This window comes from Rhinoraja longicauda, chromosome 3 (assembly GCF_053455715.1).
Source record: "Rhinoraja longicauda isolate Sanriku21f chromosome 3, sRhiLon1.1, whole genome shotgun sequence".
In the NCBI taxonomy this organism is placed as follows: Eukaryota; Metazoa; Chordata; class Chondrichthyes; order Rajiformes; family Arhynchobatidae; genus Rhinoraja; species Rhinoraja longicauda.
The window spans coordinates 48,420,503-48,437,971 of NC_135955.1; the positions used below are offsets into that span (position 1 = coordinate 48,420,503).

General features: G+C 41.4%; 1 protein-coding gene across 3 annotated transcripts in view; it reads left to right on the plus strand.

Moving 5' to 3' along the window:
- The window catches only part of slc12a2 (solute carrier family 12 member 2), a 130,311-nt gene that overhangs the window by 46,586 nt on the left and 66,256 nt on the right, over positions 1 to 17,469 (plus strand). For all 3 annotated transcript variants that reach the window (XM_078396086.1, XM_078396087.1, XM_078396088.1), the window contains exon 4: positions 889 to 984. In XM_078396086.1, the coding sequence (XP_078252212.1) occupies positions 889 to 984 (96 nt within the window). The remainder of the gene's footprint in view (positions 1 to 888; positions 985 to 17,469) is intronic.

Consider the following 17,469-nt stretch of genomic DNA (forward strand, 5'->3'; position numbering starts at 1 on the left):
GAGTTGGCGGCCTCTGTTGGAGACCGACTTTTGAGAGCTCCACCGCGGGGGCCCGCGGGACATTAACATCGTGGAGCTCGCGATCCCTTTGCCAGGGATTGACCTTGGAGCTCCAACCGTGGATGCTTGTGGACTTGCATCATGGATGGTTAGATTTCCCCGACCGCGGGAGAAATAAAGAGGAAGAAGTTTGGGCTTTTTTACCTTCCATCACAGCGTGGAATGTGGGGAATCTGCTGTGGCGGATGTTTATGTTAACTTTTATGTATTTTTGTGTCTTGTTGCTTTTTTTCGTATGGCTGTATGGTAATGCGCATATCACTATCTTAATTGGTACATGTGACAATAAAAGATCTTTGAAACCATTGAACCACCTATTTAACGTGTTTTGATTTACCTTGATCTATTTGTCAGAATACCTTCAGTGTGATTTCTTCCAGATTTTTAATTAAAAAAAAAAAATTCAGTAAATAATTTGGGCCTCCATTCCAAATTCATAAATTTAAATTATTCCATGGAGAATGTTACTTCATGTCTGGATTTATGTAGGTGGACGACATTTATGTTTCCAGCATAGCTGATGGCTCTGTTTTTCCATCTTTCTTCAAATGTTTTTTGTTTGCTTTTAACCATTCAACCATATTGCAGGGAGATGGTTACCATAGCTGTATTCTGTAGAGTGATGCTAGTATTCAATTAATGCCAGTGTTTCATAGTGCCTGTTATCCTGGGTTTTTTTTTAAACCCTTCATGTTCATGTCAAATAAGTATCAATATTTCCCTGTTTCTTGTGCACATACTTCAATGTGATTCTAATTTGCAGAATTGATTATTCAGAATCTTGCTTAAAACCATTCCTGAATTTTATTTTTATTATTCTGTAAACAGGTCTGGCTCTTCTAGTCATAGGCACGGCAACTGTTGTTACTACCATCACAGGACTATCAACGTCTGCTATAACAACGAATGGATTTGTTCGAGGAGGTAATATTTTTGTGCTTTGTTGGCAATATTATGTAAATGTACTGCACTTCATATTTTGTATCCCTCTGTGTTCTTGATCACTTTTTCTGCCTGTGATTATTTGCTTTAGATATAAAAGGAGGAATTGAAGGCTCGTTTGACTAATTTTCATATCCTCTTTCTTCAGTGATTTGTCACTGGAAAGGAATTTTAGGATGGCAGACAACCATGGTTTTTTTTTAATATAAAGAAACAATGCTTTATTCATGTTTCTGGTTAGTTATTTACTACTCCAGAAATAATTTACTTCATGGAGTGGACTTGGCTCATTCAATGTGGTGTTTTAAAACTCCTTTTGTATTTGTAAGTGACAAAGCAGTGAAACATATTTTTAAATACTTGTGTAAAATAGAGGTGGGCAGGAAGTTGGCTATCTAGTTCAATTGAGAGTAAACCATAAAACAATCTACCATATTTATTTATCAATGACCAGGAAACAAAATTCATTAGAATTGCAGTGTTTTATATTTAAAAGGCACAACCTCCTGCACTCACCAAGGCTACTTTCATTCCATTTCAGTTATAGGCGGGTGGGTTGTGTGTAGAAAGACTTCTTCAGAAATGGTGATCAACGCTATGAATAACTAGGTTACAAGTGCAAACACACAAATTAGAAGTAGGCCATTTGGTCCCTCGGGCCTGCAGTGCTATTCGAAAATTCCTTTGTGAAAATCAGCTTTGACTACTTTTTTTTAAAAAGCGGTGTTTAGAGAACTCCTGAGTCCTATTATTCTCTTGTAAGTTGTGGGAAAAAGTCAGTGAATTAAACATCTTGATTCAGACTTCTGTGTCTGAAACTTTAGTGCACCATGCTGTAGAACTGCTGCCTCAAAGCACCTGAGACCCAGGTTTAATCCTGGTTTGACCCAGGTAAATTGGCTTCTGTAAATTACCCCTAGTGCACAGTATGTGAAAGTGGGATAACAGAGATGGTGTACGGGTGATCGATGGTCGACATGGCTTCAGTGGGCCGAAGGGCCTGTTACCATGCTGTATCTCTAAATCTGGAGATACAGATCTCTAAATCTAAAACCGCGTATTTGTAAATTTAGTTACTTTGTACATTATGACATCCTCACTTAATTCCTAAGTATTATTACACAGTCCCACACCTAGGTTAATTGTTGGTTAGGTGTGAGCGGAGAGGGGATTTGTGTGTACCTGCCACGGCAATGTGCCTGGACTGTGATTGTGTGTTCATTCAATATGGGCGTGTGATTAAATTCCAGAATTAAGTTTTGCTTGTCTCTGGGAGATTTGGGGCCAAGCGAATAGAATATTCAACCAAGAATAAGAAATGGATATCTAATTTCTCTGCCGATAAGGGATGCCAGCTATCTAAAAAATATATAATAATATAGTATGTAGTTATAGTATGTAGTTAATATAGTATGTAGTATGTATATATAATAATTTAGTTGCAGGGAAAAGGTGAAGAGACAAAGTTTCTGATCATCAGCACTCTTCGAGGGTTTAGCAACATGCTCCTGTCGCCAACTAAATCCTTTCTTTGTCGCGCCCACTCCCCTGACATCAGTCTGAAGAAGGGTCTCGACCCGAAATGTCACCCATTCCTTCTCTCCTGAGATGCTGCCTGACCCGCTGAGTTACTCCAGCTTTTTGTGATTCCTTCGATCAGAAATCTTAATATCGGAATTGAGAAAAGTTATAATTTTTAACTACCACAAGTGCAGATAAGACTTAAAGACCTTTGATACAATAGAGGGTAGGAGAGATTTGAAAGACATATACAGTAAACACGTTATTATGGACCTCTAATTGATTTCAGTTATAGTAGATGGACCTTCACCGCAAGGCCGGGCTGTCACTCCACATCCAGCACGCATCACTTCCCCAGTTGCTTCCAGGCTGGACTGCCGACATCACCCCCTGGCCCGCTTCCAGGCCTGCCCTACCTACTTTCACTACCAGGCCAGGGTGCCAACGTCAACCCACAACTCCTCCCTGGCTGCTTCCACGCCGGATCTACTGCCGCCACAATTGACCCGCACAGCTTCCTCAGGCTGCGCTTGCCACTGATCCTTACCTGCACTCTGGCAGGTCGCGACCAATGGCTCCGCTGATCCTTGCTTCTCCCTTGCCCACCAGAGTTTGAAGAAGGGCTCAACCTGAATCATCACCTATCCATGCTCTCCAGAGATGTTGCCTGACCTGTTGAGTTACTCCAGCACTTTGTGTTCTTTAGTTTATTGACCAGCATCTGTGGTTCTTTGTTGTTTCTACTACTTTCTGCAGTGATACTCTTAGTCTGTAATCCACTACTTTGTTATAGTGGACAGCCGGCACTAATGGACACCATTTACTTTCCCACCACCCCACCTTGATTCATTATAACATGGGTTTACTGTAATGGCAAAGTTGACTGATCGTAGGAGGGAGTGAATAATAAAGGCTAAAGGTGGCAGACAACACTTGAAACTACTGGATGAAAATTGATGGAAATGACCTGCCATTTCAGCCTTGTACCTAAAATTACGAAAGTCGGTCAATTCCAGAAGATTAATGTGCCCATTTGGAAGATGGGATGTTATTCCTTGCGCACACATAGACCAGGAATATATTCTTCACTACTTTTATTGCAATTTCAAAATATTGAGAATTTAAGACTACAGTAATGGTTATTTAGCACTTCTTTCCATGTTATATTAACCGGTGAAAATATGGAGCTAATTTTCTAATGGTTTTCCTGATTTTTGTGGGCTCAATAAACTTGTGACTATGCTGTGACCTGTGCCCTAATGACCTGATTATTCCCAAATGTGTAGACACCTATGAAATCCTTTTAAATTGTGACTACAGTATCTCATTTCATTGTCAATGTGCTCAAATCTCAGAGACTCTATCCTTGCATCTTTGTACAGTTACATTAGTTCCACACGGCTCACCAGCTTCTCCAAGCAGGTGGGGAGAATAGAGAAATGCTGTGCTTGCCATCGGGGGCCCACCAACTTTTATGAATGGTCCTTTCCTGCACTTTCAAGCCCTTGCTTCTAAATGCACCAACGCCTGCTTTAACATGGTTCCAGAGGAAATATTTTATCTTCTATTTGTGGAGATTTAATATGGTCCAGAGCATCCTGTTTATTTTTTACTTTTGAAGGGAAACATGCCAATTATATCAGCTTTCACATAATTAATTCTCAACATGGCTATTGAACAAAAATTAACACCAGGTAAAAAGCTTTTGCTTCTGCCAACTTGAACAGTGGTTGGAAGTGTAATGACATTGGACAGTGAGTTGCCAACTTGGGAATCAACAGGCTATGATACCACTGCATGGGGAACTACTCTGGGAGGGAAGGCAGTTCCCACAATGGAACTGACTGGTGACGTCTTGAGTGATCTGGATCCCCTTTGAAATCCCCTAGCGAGTTGGAAGTTGGTTAACAAATGTTTTCTCCTCCCTCTTCCTCCACCACCATGGCACGAGCACCAAAATAATTATTGCATGGGAAATAATACTACATACTGCTCTTTGAATTTTTGCGCAAAGGAATATTCCTTTGGCACATAATTCCCTCTGTTAAATGAAGGAAGGGGCCACCTATAATAGTCAAATCATGTTCCATAGTTCTTGATCCAGATCAATGCCAGCCTATGAAAAACAATACATTTTTCCTGATCTCCTTTTTCGCAATGTCCTGACAATGTTTTCTCTTGGTTTTCTTATTTGGTCTGTGCCAACTGACTTGTCAAGCAGTGAATTCTAAATTTTAATGTTTTTCTCTCGCCTCTGGCTATTTTCTAAATTCACTTGATGCACGGTGCAAGTAAAAAGGCTGTTTTGATTTTTTTCATCTTTTTGTTGAGGACCTCTGTCAAATCACCTTGCAACTTTTCTTACTCATGCGCCCAACCCCAGCTCCTTCACTCTATCCACATTATAGCATCCTTAATCCTTTAAGTGCATGCTCAAGTTCCATGTCTAATTATTTAATGTTTTATTAAATACTTGCTGATCTGCATCATAGATTTGTAGAAGATGAACCAGTTTCTATTCAATTTAATTCTATTGTTCAAATTTAGCAATTGCAGGCTTTCGTTTCTAGAATTTTCTAGTGCTCCTAAAGGAACATATTAAAATTATCTACATTAAATTTCAGAGGGTATCAAATCATTTAATCTACCAAAGGTTGAACTCTATTGCTGTATAATTAGTCATTGGATTTTATAATTTGGATTTTGCAGTTGTCCATTGTATTTCCCCCACCCTGATCCATTAATGTATACCGACATTTTCTGTGTACTTATGTCTACCAGTCCTGTTTTCCCCCTTGGAATACACTGAATTTGCTTTCTTTTAATAAACATTGCGGCAATTAAATAAATAGAACTGATATACTAGATAATTGTCATGTACACGTTAATATTTTGGATAGAAATACTGAATTGCAGTAATTGTACTAGATTTTTGCATTTTTTTGGATGCAGAAATCCCGGACAATGAATGTATGTTAAGCATTTGACATTTGTTTTTTTCCATCCATTTAATGGAGTGGCTCTCTATATGTTTGATGGTCTTCAATCCACAATGCCTGGAAGTAGTTAGTTTCTGTGGGGACCCATTTCATTTATTGAAGCTCATTCAGATCGGTTTTCCTTCTGCATTGGTTCGCAAGGTGATCTGGAAGTCAAGAAGAATGTGATCTCTCAAGTCTGACACTTCCAGATTCTATTTATGAGCTGCCTGGTGAATTATACATGCACCGTAGTATAAGTCAGCTGTCTCCATTGCGTATTGGATTCAGAATTTCCTTTAGAGCTTTGACTTTGGCGCCAATCTCCATAGTACCAAGCTTGACATTCTGAAAGCATATGAAATAAGACTGAAACTAGAAAAATAGACAATGCACCAGTATGGCACAAAAGTGGGCCTTATGGCCCACTATGTCTATTGTCATCATGATGCCAATTTAAACTGCACATCTGAGTGTACATGCTCTATCTCCCTCTTGACTCTCTGTTCATGTGACTGTCGAATGCCTCTTAAATGTGGCTATTATATCTGCTTCCACCACCTCCCTTGGCAGTGTAAACTTTCTCCCTCATCTTGAAAGCTATACTCACCAGTATTTGACATTTCCACCCTAGGGAAAAAGACTGTTTATCTACCTGTGTAGGAAGGAACTGTAGATGCTGGTTTACACTGTAGATACAAAATGCTGGAGTAACTCAGTGGGACAGGCAGCATCTCTGGAGAGAAGGAATGGGTAACATTTGAGTCGAGTCCCAAAACGTCACCAATTCCTCCTTTCCAGAGATGCTGCCTGTCGTACTGAGTTACTCCAGATTTGGAGTCTATTTCATTATCTACCTGTTCTGTATCCATCATAGTTTTGAAGTTGAAGATGAATAAGTTTATTGGGCAGTATGTGCGCATACAAGGAATGTGCCTTGGTGCTCTGCTCGCAAGTAACAACACGAGCATACAGTAAACAATTAAAAATAAAGCATAAACATTAACTACTTGTGGAAAAAAGCTGTTTTTATGTCTGGCTGTGGCGGCTTTGACAGTCCGGAATCGCCATCCAGAGGGAAATGCTTCCGAGTTTGTGGCCAGGGTGAGAGGGGTCAGAGATGATCTTACCCGCTCGCTTCCTGGCCCTTGCAGTGTACAGTTTGTCAATGGGGGGAAGGTTGCAGCCAACAACCTTCTCGGCTGATCGAATGATTCGTTGCAGCCTCCGGATGTCGTGCTTGGTGGCTGAGCCAAACCAGACCATGATGGAGAAGGTGAGGACAGATTCTACAATGGCAGTATAGAATTGGACCATCTTTTCCTGTGCCAGATTGTGTTTCCTCAGCTGCTGGAGGAAGTACATCCTCTGTTGGGCCTTTTTGACTGTGGAATCGATGGTGGCCCCCCATTCAAGGTCCTTGGAGATGATGGTTCCAAGGGACTTAAATGACTCCACAGATGTGACTGTGGTGTAGGAAGGAACAAGAACAGACCCTTGAGACCTACTTGAGTACCAGAAAAGGGGTGCTATACACACAATTTAACAGAAGCATGAAAAGATATATAAATACATAATAACAAAACACCTAGTGCTGGAGGAACACAGGGTCAGCCAACATTTATGGAGTGAATAGACGAATGACGATTGGTCTCCCTGTAACCTTTGGTGTGCTAGAGAAAATATATGAATATCTAGGTCAGGCCTTTAAACTAATGGGAATCGGTCATTTCAAAACTCAGACTATTTTCACAACCTTGAGCCCATTGTGGTTGCACATCAAATCTCTGCATTTCATCATCAAAACAATATGCTTCCGTTCCCGCAGTCTGGAGCCAAGAGGCTTGGTGCAAAGGAGTATGCACGCCACATTACATCTCATCACATAAAGCATTGCCAGGCCAGACTGATCTCAACATAGTCAACCGAATGCCACCACCAGGACAATTGGCCTTTACGGCCAAGGCTCGATCTTTAAGAATGATAGTTGAAAGCTACAAGGTCAAGAGTGTTTTATTGTCATATGTCCCAGATAGAACAATGAAATTCTTACTTGCCTCAGCACAACAGAATATGTAAACATAGTACACTAAATAATATAATAAACGAGAGAGAAAAAAAAGTTCAGTGTATATGTACACATACTCACAAGTACACACACATACATGCACACATATGTACACACAAAAAACAAACAATAGTAGTGCAATAATAGTCTATTGTAGTTCAGGGCTTATCTGAAGTTGTAGTTTAATAGCCTGATGGCTGTGGGGAAGAAGCTGTTCCTGAACCTGGACGTTACAGTTTTTAGGCTCCTGTACCTTCTTCCCGATGGCAGGAGTGAAATGAGTGTGTGGCCAGGGTGGTGTGGGTCTCTGATGATGCTGGCTGCCTTTTTGAGGCAGCGATTCTGATAGATCCCTTTGATGGTGGGGAGGTCAGAGCCGGTGATGGACTGGGCAGTGTTCACAACTCTCTGCAATCTTTTTTGCTCCTGGCATTCAAGTTGCTGAATGAGGCCGTGATGCAACCAGTCAATATGCTCTCTACTGTACATCTGTAGAAGTTCAAGGGAACCCTCGCTGGCATACCAAATCTCCGAATCTTCTCGGGAAATAGAGGAGTTGATGCACTTTCTTTATAATTGCATCAGTGTGCTGGGTCCAGGAAGATGGCACTGGAAATGTGGCAACTCTTTGTGTGCGCTATCTTCGAACAAATCTCGATTGTTGCAGTTTATACTAATGTATGATTGTACTTATAATTTTACTGGATTGTATGCAAATTAAAGCATTTCACGGTTTCTAGGTACTAAGAGGAATAAAGGTACTACTACTGCTGGTACAAGTACTTATTGACACTTGTAATGCCAGCCGATCCTGGCTGCTTTACTGCTTGCTTCACTTCTGTACACTAAAACTTTCAGCGGGCCACAGGTGATGGAGTTTTTTTACTTTAAGAAAACATTTCATAGTAATAACAGTGCATTTTAATCTCTTATCCAATCTCTATATTTAGTAGAGAGATTTAAAAATGTGTTTTTCTAAATTAGTCCAAGTGAGGAGAAACAGCAGTTGGAAATTTTGCCTAAAATTATAGTTTAATGGTGCTTCCAACCAACATGGAGGTGAAGATTTTCCGTCTTCAATGCCAATTTCCATTTGAAGTCACCATTGCCTATAGAACTGGTGATGTCTCTAGAAAAATGATCCTAGCAACTTTCTGCCAAATTTGATTATCTGAGGTGTATCTTCAAATCGAGCACCTCTGTGGATGATAATTTGTAATTTATAATGTGGTAAATGAATTGTCAAAGCTGTGTATGTTTTATGATGTTTTTAAAAATAGAGTCATAGAGCTATGCAACAGAGAAATGGGCCTTTAGGCAAACTCATCTGTGCTGATCAAGTTGTCTAAACCAGCTAGTCCCACTTTCCTACATCTTCCTGGCCCATATCCTTCCAAACACTTTTCCATTCCATGTACCTATCCAAATGTCTTTTCAATGTTGTAATTGTACACTTTCTGTACATATGGAGCTTAATACAGGCAAGTGCGAGATGTTGGATTTTGGGAAGTTTAAGCAGGGTAAGACCAACAAAGTGAATGGCAGGGCTCTGGGGAGCAATGTAGAGCAGAGGGATCCAGGAGTACAGGTCCTTGAAGGTGGCATCACAGGTACATTGAGTGGTCAAGAAGGCTTTTGGCACTTTGCCCTTCATCAGAGTATTGAGTATAGGAGATCATGTTACAGTTGTACAAGGCATTGGTGAGGCCACATTTAATATTGTGTTCAGTTTTGGTCACCCTGTTATAGGAAAGATGTTGTTGTTCTGGAAAGGTGTTGTCAGGCAACGCAGATGTTGCCAGGACTCGAGGCTTAAATGATAGGGAGATGTTGAGCAGGCTAGGACTTTGAGCACAGGAGGATGAAGGGTGATCTTATAGAGGTGTATAAGGTCTTCAGAGGAATATCTAGGGTAAATACAGTCTTTTACCCAGAGTAGGGGATCATAAACCAGAGGACATAGGTTGAAGGTAGGGGGGGGGGGGGGGGGGGAAGGAAGGGAGGAGGGAAGATTTAATAGGAACTCGACATGCAACTTTATTTTTACATAAAAGGGTAGTAGGTGTAGGTAATGAGCTGCTGGAGTAGGGAGTTCCGAGGCTTAGGTTTTATGACTTGGTATAGAGATACTACATGAAAATGGGCCCTTTGGCCCAGCAATCCCACACCGATCACTGATCACTGGTTCACACTAGTTCTGTTATCCCACTTTTTCATTCACTCCCTACGCACTGGATACAATTTTACAGTGGCCGATTAACCTATAAACCTATCCGTCCTTGAGGTGTGGAAAGAAGCAGGAGCACCTGCAGGAAACCCACACAGTCACGGCACATGTGCAAACTCCACACACATGGCACTAAAGATGAGGATTGAACCTAGGTCTCTGGCATTATGAGGCAGCAGCTCTCCAGCTGTGCCACTGTATGACTTATTTTCAAAAAGCATATTCCAGGCATTTAAGTGCGTTAATAAAATTACAAGAGACTATATTCTTAAATTCATATTGATACAAGAACAACAACTGCTGTACCCTGCTTCCCAGTTTGCTGCTCCGTGATCTTGTAATTGCACAGATCATTTTGGACATAACTTTACAAAGGTGGTGTGCTGGTTCAAACATTGTGCAGATTAATGCAGAGAAGCAACATTGTGATTTTTAAAAGTCATTAACGTGAGGCCACATTAGTTTCAGCAGTGAGTGAGTAGCTGAGAAAATGGCGTTGAAAAAATAAGGTAAGCTCTTTTTGTACCTCTTCTTTGGTCTTGGGCGACAGGAATAGCAATTAGGGTACTGGAATGGTCTTCCTGAGAATCTGAGGTCAGGGGAATGTCCAGTGTCATTGAGGACTACACCATACCATACCATACACATACAGCCGGAAACAGGCCTTTTCGGCCCACCAAGTCCGTGCCGCCCAGCGATCCCCGTACATTAACACTATCCTACACACACTAGGGACATTTTTTACATTTACCCAGCCAATTAACCTACATACCTGTACGTCTTTGGAGTGTGGGAGGAAACCGAAGATCTCGGAGAAAACCCACGCAGGTCACGGGGAGAACGTACAAACTCCTTACAGTGCAGCACCCGTAGTCAGGATCGAACCTGAGTCTCCGGCGCTGCATTCGCTGTAAAGCAGCAACTCTACCGCTGCGCTACCGTGCCTATGGGATGGGCATCCAGTTGCAGCTCCTGACTGTGTAAGGGAACTGTTGGGAGTTACAGTGAGATGGCTACACCAAAGTAGATTGGTGACCACCAGGAAAGGGAGTAGCAGAGAGTGCAGGAATCCCCCATGGGCATTCCATTCAGGGAGAGGTATACAGAATTGGCTTCATGCTGGGAAGCAGAAGGCTGTAGTGGAAGGTTGGTTTTCAGACTGGAGGTCTATGACTATTGCTGTGCCTTGGGGATTAGTATTAGGCCCATTGCCACCTGTCATCTCTACCCAATTTGAATGAAAATGTACAAGGTATGGTTAGTAAATTTGCAGATGAGATCTAAAATAAGTGGTATTATAGACGGTGAAGATGAACGTCAGGAATTACAGAAGGATCTTGATCGGCTGTGCAAGTGGGCCAAGAATTGACAAATAGAGTTTAATTTGGATAAGTATGAGATGTTGCATTTTGGGAAGTCAAACCAGGGCTGGATCTGCACAGTGGACGGCAGGGCCTTGTGGAGTGTTGTAGAGCAGAGAGATCCAGAAATGCATGGTTCCCTGAAAGTGTTGTTGCAGGTAGATAGGGTGTTCAAGAGGGCATTTGGCATGCTAAGCTTCATCAGTTAGGGAATTGAGTGTAGCAGATTGGACATTATGATACAATTGTGCAAGACGTTAGTGAGGCCGCCCATGGTGTATTGTTGAGTCTTGGTCATCCTGGTCATCTATAGGAAAGATACCATTAAGTTGGAAAGAACGCAGAGAAAATTTGGGGATGTTGCCAGGACCCGAGCTGCAGGGAGAGGTTGGGCAGGCTTGGACTTTATTCCTTGGAGAGCAGGAGCCTAAGGAATGATCTTATAGAGGTTTATAAAATCATGAGGGAAATCAAGAAATAGAGAGCATTAGTTTGAGGTGAGCGGGATAGATTTAATAGGAACCCGAGGTGCAACTTTATCTTTCAGAGCATGGTGAGTAGATGGACCGAACTGTCAGGAAGTTGAGGTGGACACAATAAGAACATTCTAAAAGACATTTGGCCAAGTTTATGGACAGGTTTAGAGGGATGTATAGAGGGATAGAGGCAGGCAAATGGGGTTGGCTTAGATGAGGCTTGGTGCAATGGACGAGTTGGATTGAAGGGCCGCTCTATGATCCTATTTTAGTGCTAAGTCTCACGAGTGAAAAGTCCATTCTACCAAATGATATTAAATACCTGAAGATTACTTTTTTTAGTCTGCAAGCAGAAATGATTCTTTTATTTTCTCAATCAATGATATTGGAATGATATACCATTTGACTTAAGCAAGCATTTAATCAAAATTATTGGTCAGGCAGTTGTTCTTGCCGTGCCATATTGCTAGAAAGTTGAATGTGTACATTAAAAGGAGTCCTGTCTGTCTTTACACACAGTTTGAAAATGCATGAACGAGACTTAGTAATTGCTACTTTAATTTATAGTCTTGTGTCCTCAGTGCTTTCCTCTAGAGTGGGTCATTGATTTTTCAGGTTAAATTATGCTAGTCAGGAAATTTGACCAAGCGCCTTGCAATGTGAATAGTGTTTCAGCCAATGCCAGTTTTGATGGTCACCTTTTATTGAAGGTGTTCATTGTGCATGCTTTTAAGGCGTTGTTGGGAAAATAGAATATTTTGTTCTGCGGCACATCTGTTAGAACAGCCACCATGTTATATTTCTGCCACCATTCTAGCATAATTTTTTAAAGGGGGCATCTCTTCATGCAAAGTGTGGTTTATGGCCATTAATTTTGTGACTTAACAAGTTCCTCCAGTATTTCTTTTGATTTGCAACACTTGGCTGACCCTGCTCCCACACTTGCATGCTATTTCTCATTGTGCACTCCACAATGGCATGCAAAAGAAAGTATGTAAGCCTATTTGGTGCTCAAGCTGAATTTAAAGGGATGGGCTCACAACCAAGCCTGTCACTGGTGTGCCAAGTAATAAGAGATCAATGTGCCATTATGGTCACTGAGGCATTTCTAGGTGTACTTGCTCCTACACTGCTCACACATCCTCCAGCAATTTGGGAAATACAAGGTTCAACTCCAGTTGTGAAGTAAATCATTTTTTCTTTTTTTTGATACTTGTAGCCTTGTTTTAGTTCTGACTGGGAATTGAGCAACATGAATAACTAGTATTGTGACTCTGCTATCTGGTGTTCATCTAAGATGCGTTTTGCAAGTACGGTGCAATCTCACTCAATCCTACTTCCAAGATTTGCAGTTTTAAGTCCTGGGGCTGAGGATGTCTGCACTGCAGAATGCGAGAGATTTCATAACACCCCTAGTTTGCCTCGTGCTTTGTTTGAGTCTCTATAAAGGCGACATCTAGGCCACGGTTAGGGGTATATTCCTAGAAATGGCCCATATTGCAATTTTCCGTAACACAAAACTATGTCAAAAGACAAGGTTTGAAGGAAAAATGCTTTATTTATTATTTTCATGTTGCCTCCATGAGACAATATTTTATTCTGTGTTTCAAATGCTTGAATGATTGGTGAATTTCTGTCGCTAATATAGTAGGTTTGGGCCTATAGATTTTGGTGGTGGTTAATAATTGTCCAAATTATGAGCTCAAAATAAAGTGTTGTCATCAAAACAAAAAAAGCTTTGTGATGTTAAAATTAGTTTGTCTTTATTAAATGTGATTAGTCTGTCAACATGCTTGAGATTAGTTTTCATTTACTCTAGCTGAATGATTAAAGGCTCTGGTCATGATGCAAAACAAAAGTTCGAGATTTTCCTGTAGCTACAAAGTTCTGCAACACGGTGAGAAAAATATGTTTGATGTAACTCATCGCTAAATTTTGATGTTGCAAGAGAAATAGCTGCTACTACAATAAACCCAATATGTTATTACATTAGTAAATAGAAAAGTGAGTTTTAAACAGCAACTGCTGTATTTAGTGATTTAAATGAGTTCATAAAATTCTTTGTTTTTGGAAATATCAAACTAAAGGTTTGAATGTATAAGAAAATAACCGCAGATGCTGTTACAAATCGATTTATTCACAAAATGCTGGAGTAACTCAGCAGGTCAGGCAGCATCTCGGGAGAGAAGGAATGGGTGACGTTTCGGGTCGAGACCCTTCTTCAGACTGAAGAAGGGTCTCGACCCGAAACGTCACCCATTCCTTCTCTCCCGAGATGCTGCCTGACCTGCTGAGTTACTCCTGCATTTTGTGAATAAAAAGGTTTGAATGAATAGATTAAATGGTCAAAAAGGTGTGAAATGGTTTCTGGAATGGTTTTATCTGTATATTTGTGGAATTCTGTGCCACCGAAGGCAGTGGAGGCCAATTCACTGGATGAATTTCAAAGAGAGTTAGGTAGAGCGCTATGGGCTAGTGGAATCAAGTGATATGGGGAGATGGCAGGCACAGGTTACTGACTACAGATGATCGGCCATGATCACAATGAATGGCGGTGCTGGCTTGAAGGGCCAAATGGCTTCCTCCTGCACCTATTTTCTATGTTTCTATATTTGGGGGTTTCCACAAATTAACTGTTTAATTTTAGTCTTTTTTTGTACTGCGGCTAATTTGGTAATACATTACAGTTTAATCTCGAGGTTCAAACTTTTGAGGAAGAAAAGTTTGAGAAATGCTTAGTGTAATCTAATAATTGATTGTTTGTTTTTAAAGTCCTTTTTTGCCAATGTTATACTAGGATAATTTGGTTTTGAAGAAGCATTGGGCAGCACAGAGGTGTAGCCAGTAGAGCTGCTGCTTCACAGTGCCCAGAGACCCGAGTTTGATTCTGACCTCTGTTACTGTCTGTGTGGAGTTTGCACATTCTCCCTATCACTGTGTGGGTTATTTCTGGGTACTCTGGTTTCCTCCCACATTTCAAAGATGTTTGTACGTTAATTGGGCTCCATAAATTGGCCCTAGTATGTAGGGGCTGGGTGCAATTGGGATAATATAGAACAAGTGGGAATGGGGGATTGATGGTTGGCATGTATTTGTTGGGCCAAAAGATCTGTTTTCATGCTATATCTTTCAATTCAATTCAAGACTACTTCCCTAGAAAGCTTGTGTATTATTCCTGAGGTGTTTAGACTGAAAATAAATATAGTTATTAAAAAAACTAGAAGCTTAAATTGCACAACAGGCCCTTGAAGATGTGTAAGAAGGAATTGCAGATGCTGGTTTAAACCAAAGATAGACACAAAAAGCTGGAGTAACTCAGCGGGACAGGCAGCATCTCTGGAGAGGCAGAATGGGTGTGGTTTCGGGTCGAGACCCTTCAGACTGGTTAGGGGTAAGGGAAACAAGAGATATAGATGGTGATGTGGAAAGAATAATGAATGAAAGATGTGCAAAAAAGTAACGATGATAAAGGAAACGGGCCATTGTTAGCTGTTTGTAGGGTGAAAATGAGAAGCTAATGCAACTTGGATGGGGGAGGGATAGAGAGAGAGCGAATACCAGGGCTACCTGAAGTGAGAGAAATCAATATTCATACCATTGGGCTGTAAGCTGCCCAAGCGAAATATGAGATGATGTTGCGCCAATTTGCATTTAACCTCACTCTGACAATGGAGGAGACCTAGGACAGAAAGGTGTGTGGAGGAATGAGAAGGAAAATTAAAGTGTCCAGCAACCGGGAGATCAGGTGGGTTTAGGCAGGCTGAGCAAAGGTGTTCCGCGAAACGATCGCCCAGTCTGCGTTTGGTGTCTCAGATGTACGAGTCCACATCTTGAACAACGGATACAGGAGATGAGGTTAGAGGAGGTGCAAGTAAACCTCTGCTTAACCTGAAAGGACTGTCGGGGTCCCTGGACAGAGTCGAGGGAGAAGGTGTAGAGCAGGGCGGGATAAGATGGAGTCGAGGTACGTGGAAATCATTTCCTTGGAACGGGAGGAGGCAGAAAACAATGGGTCTGCCAGGGCAGTTATGTTTGTGAATTTTGGGGAGAAGGTAAAACCGGGCTGTGCGGGGCTGAGAAACTATAAGGTCGGAGGCTGTGGAAAGCAGACAGCCAGAAGTGATGAAATTAGCAATGGTGTGTGAGATTAAGGCCTGGTGCTCGTCTGTGAGATCATGGTCCAAGGATAAGTAGGAGGAGGTGTCAGAGTTGTTGCCTAGCCTCAGCCCCGGTAGAGGTCACGGCACCTCTCTTGTCGGCGGGTTTGATTATAATGTTAGGGGTGCTGCGGAGTGAGTGGAGGGCTGTATGTTCAGAGGGGGTGATGTTAGAGTAGGTAAGGGGAGTGGAAAAGTTGAGATGATTGATGTCACGCCGGCCCTTGAAGATGACTGGTTTACAATGGATAGGAATCTCATTTGACTTTTCGATATTGTGCTTGTTCAGTTTTCCAGAGGGTTGCTGCACTGTAATCATTCTGCAGTTTGCCTACAGCTTCTTAAAAAGACTTGACAAATGCAATTTCACATTGTCTTGTGATTTTATGTTTCTAGACAATGCGCTTGTTTAACTGTTTGGTTTATATTGTTGCTACAACCTGTGGACAGTGGTCACATGTGAGCAACAATGTTAGGACCGAATTAAATCTTACCAAAGCTGTTGGACTAGTTTAATTAAGCTATTTGTAAGTCATGTGCTCTTTACATTGCCCTTCAGTTAACACACCGATCTGCACTAGACACAAAATGCTGGAGTAACTCAACGGGACAGGCAGCATCTTTGGAGAGAAGGAATGGGTGGCGTTTGAGGTCTCGATCCTTCTTTGGACTGATGAATGGGTGACGTTTTGGGTCAAGACCTTTTCTTCTGACTGATTAAATTCATCAGTCTGAAGAAGGGTCGAGACCCGAAACGTCACCCATTCCTTCTCTCCAGCATTTTGTGTCTCTCTTCAATTTAAATCACCATCTGCAGTTCTTTCCTACACACTGATCTGTAAGCCTGCTACCCAGTTTTCAGTGTCTCTGCCAATCAAGAACATGTGAAATATTTCAAATGTGTTTAAAAATACAAATAAACATTTAAATATGTAATTTTTAAATACTGAAGTTGGTTTGATTCAATAAATGTGCACGTTACCTGAAACTTATCATCCTATGAAATGAATGGAGTTGCTTAGCTGTGGTAAAACGTAGTTGGTGTTGATTTGATGGTTTTACATTCCCAGCACAACAACTGGGAAAATTGCAGAAAGTTAGTGGACACGAGGAACTGCAGTTGCTGGTTTTCAAAAAAAAGATACAAAGTGCTGGAGTAACTCGGCAGGTAGCCTAGCATATCTGGAGAATATGGATGGGCGACGTTTTGGGTCAGGACCCTTCTCCAGATTAGGTCACCTATCCATCCATGTTCTCTAGAGCTACTACCTGACCTGCTGAGTTAGTCTAGCACTTTGTCTTTTATTTGCAGAAAATTAGTGTTCTGCTGCCAGGTTCCAAGTTCAGTGGGTGGATGCAGATAATGACTGTGACAAGGACAATTTTGTGTTCATTCAAGTGGACCATGACAATTCAAACTGACCCTCTGCAAGAATAAAAGTTGTGAAGTGCGCTCATGTACGATCTGCAAGTTTACCCAAATGTACTGGCGAATGAAGAATATGATGACCTTTCACACCAATCATCTACTCTCAGGGAGTGCTGGTTTGCTCTGTTTACTTCAAGGGAACCTTTTATTTCAGGGCTGGGGTACCTTGAATTCGTGTTCACCTGCTTTGATGGTTTTCTGTACAATGGAACTTCTTGTTGCATTGGACTGAATGGGGTAATTTGTATCC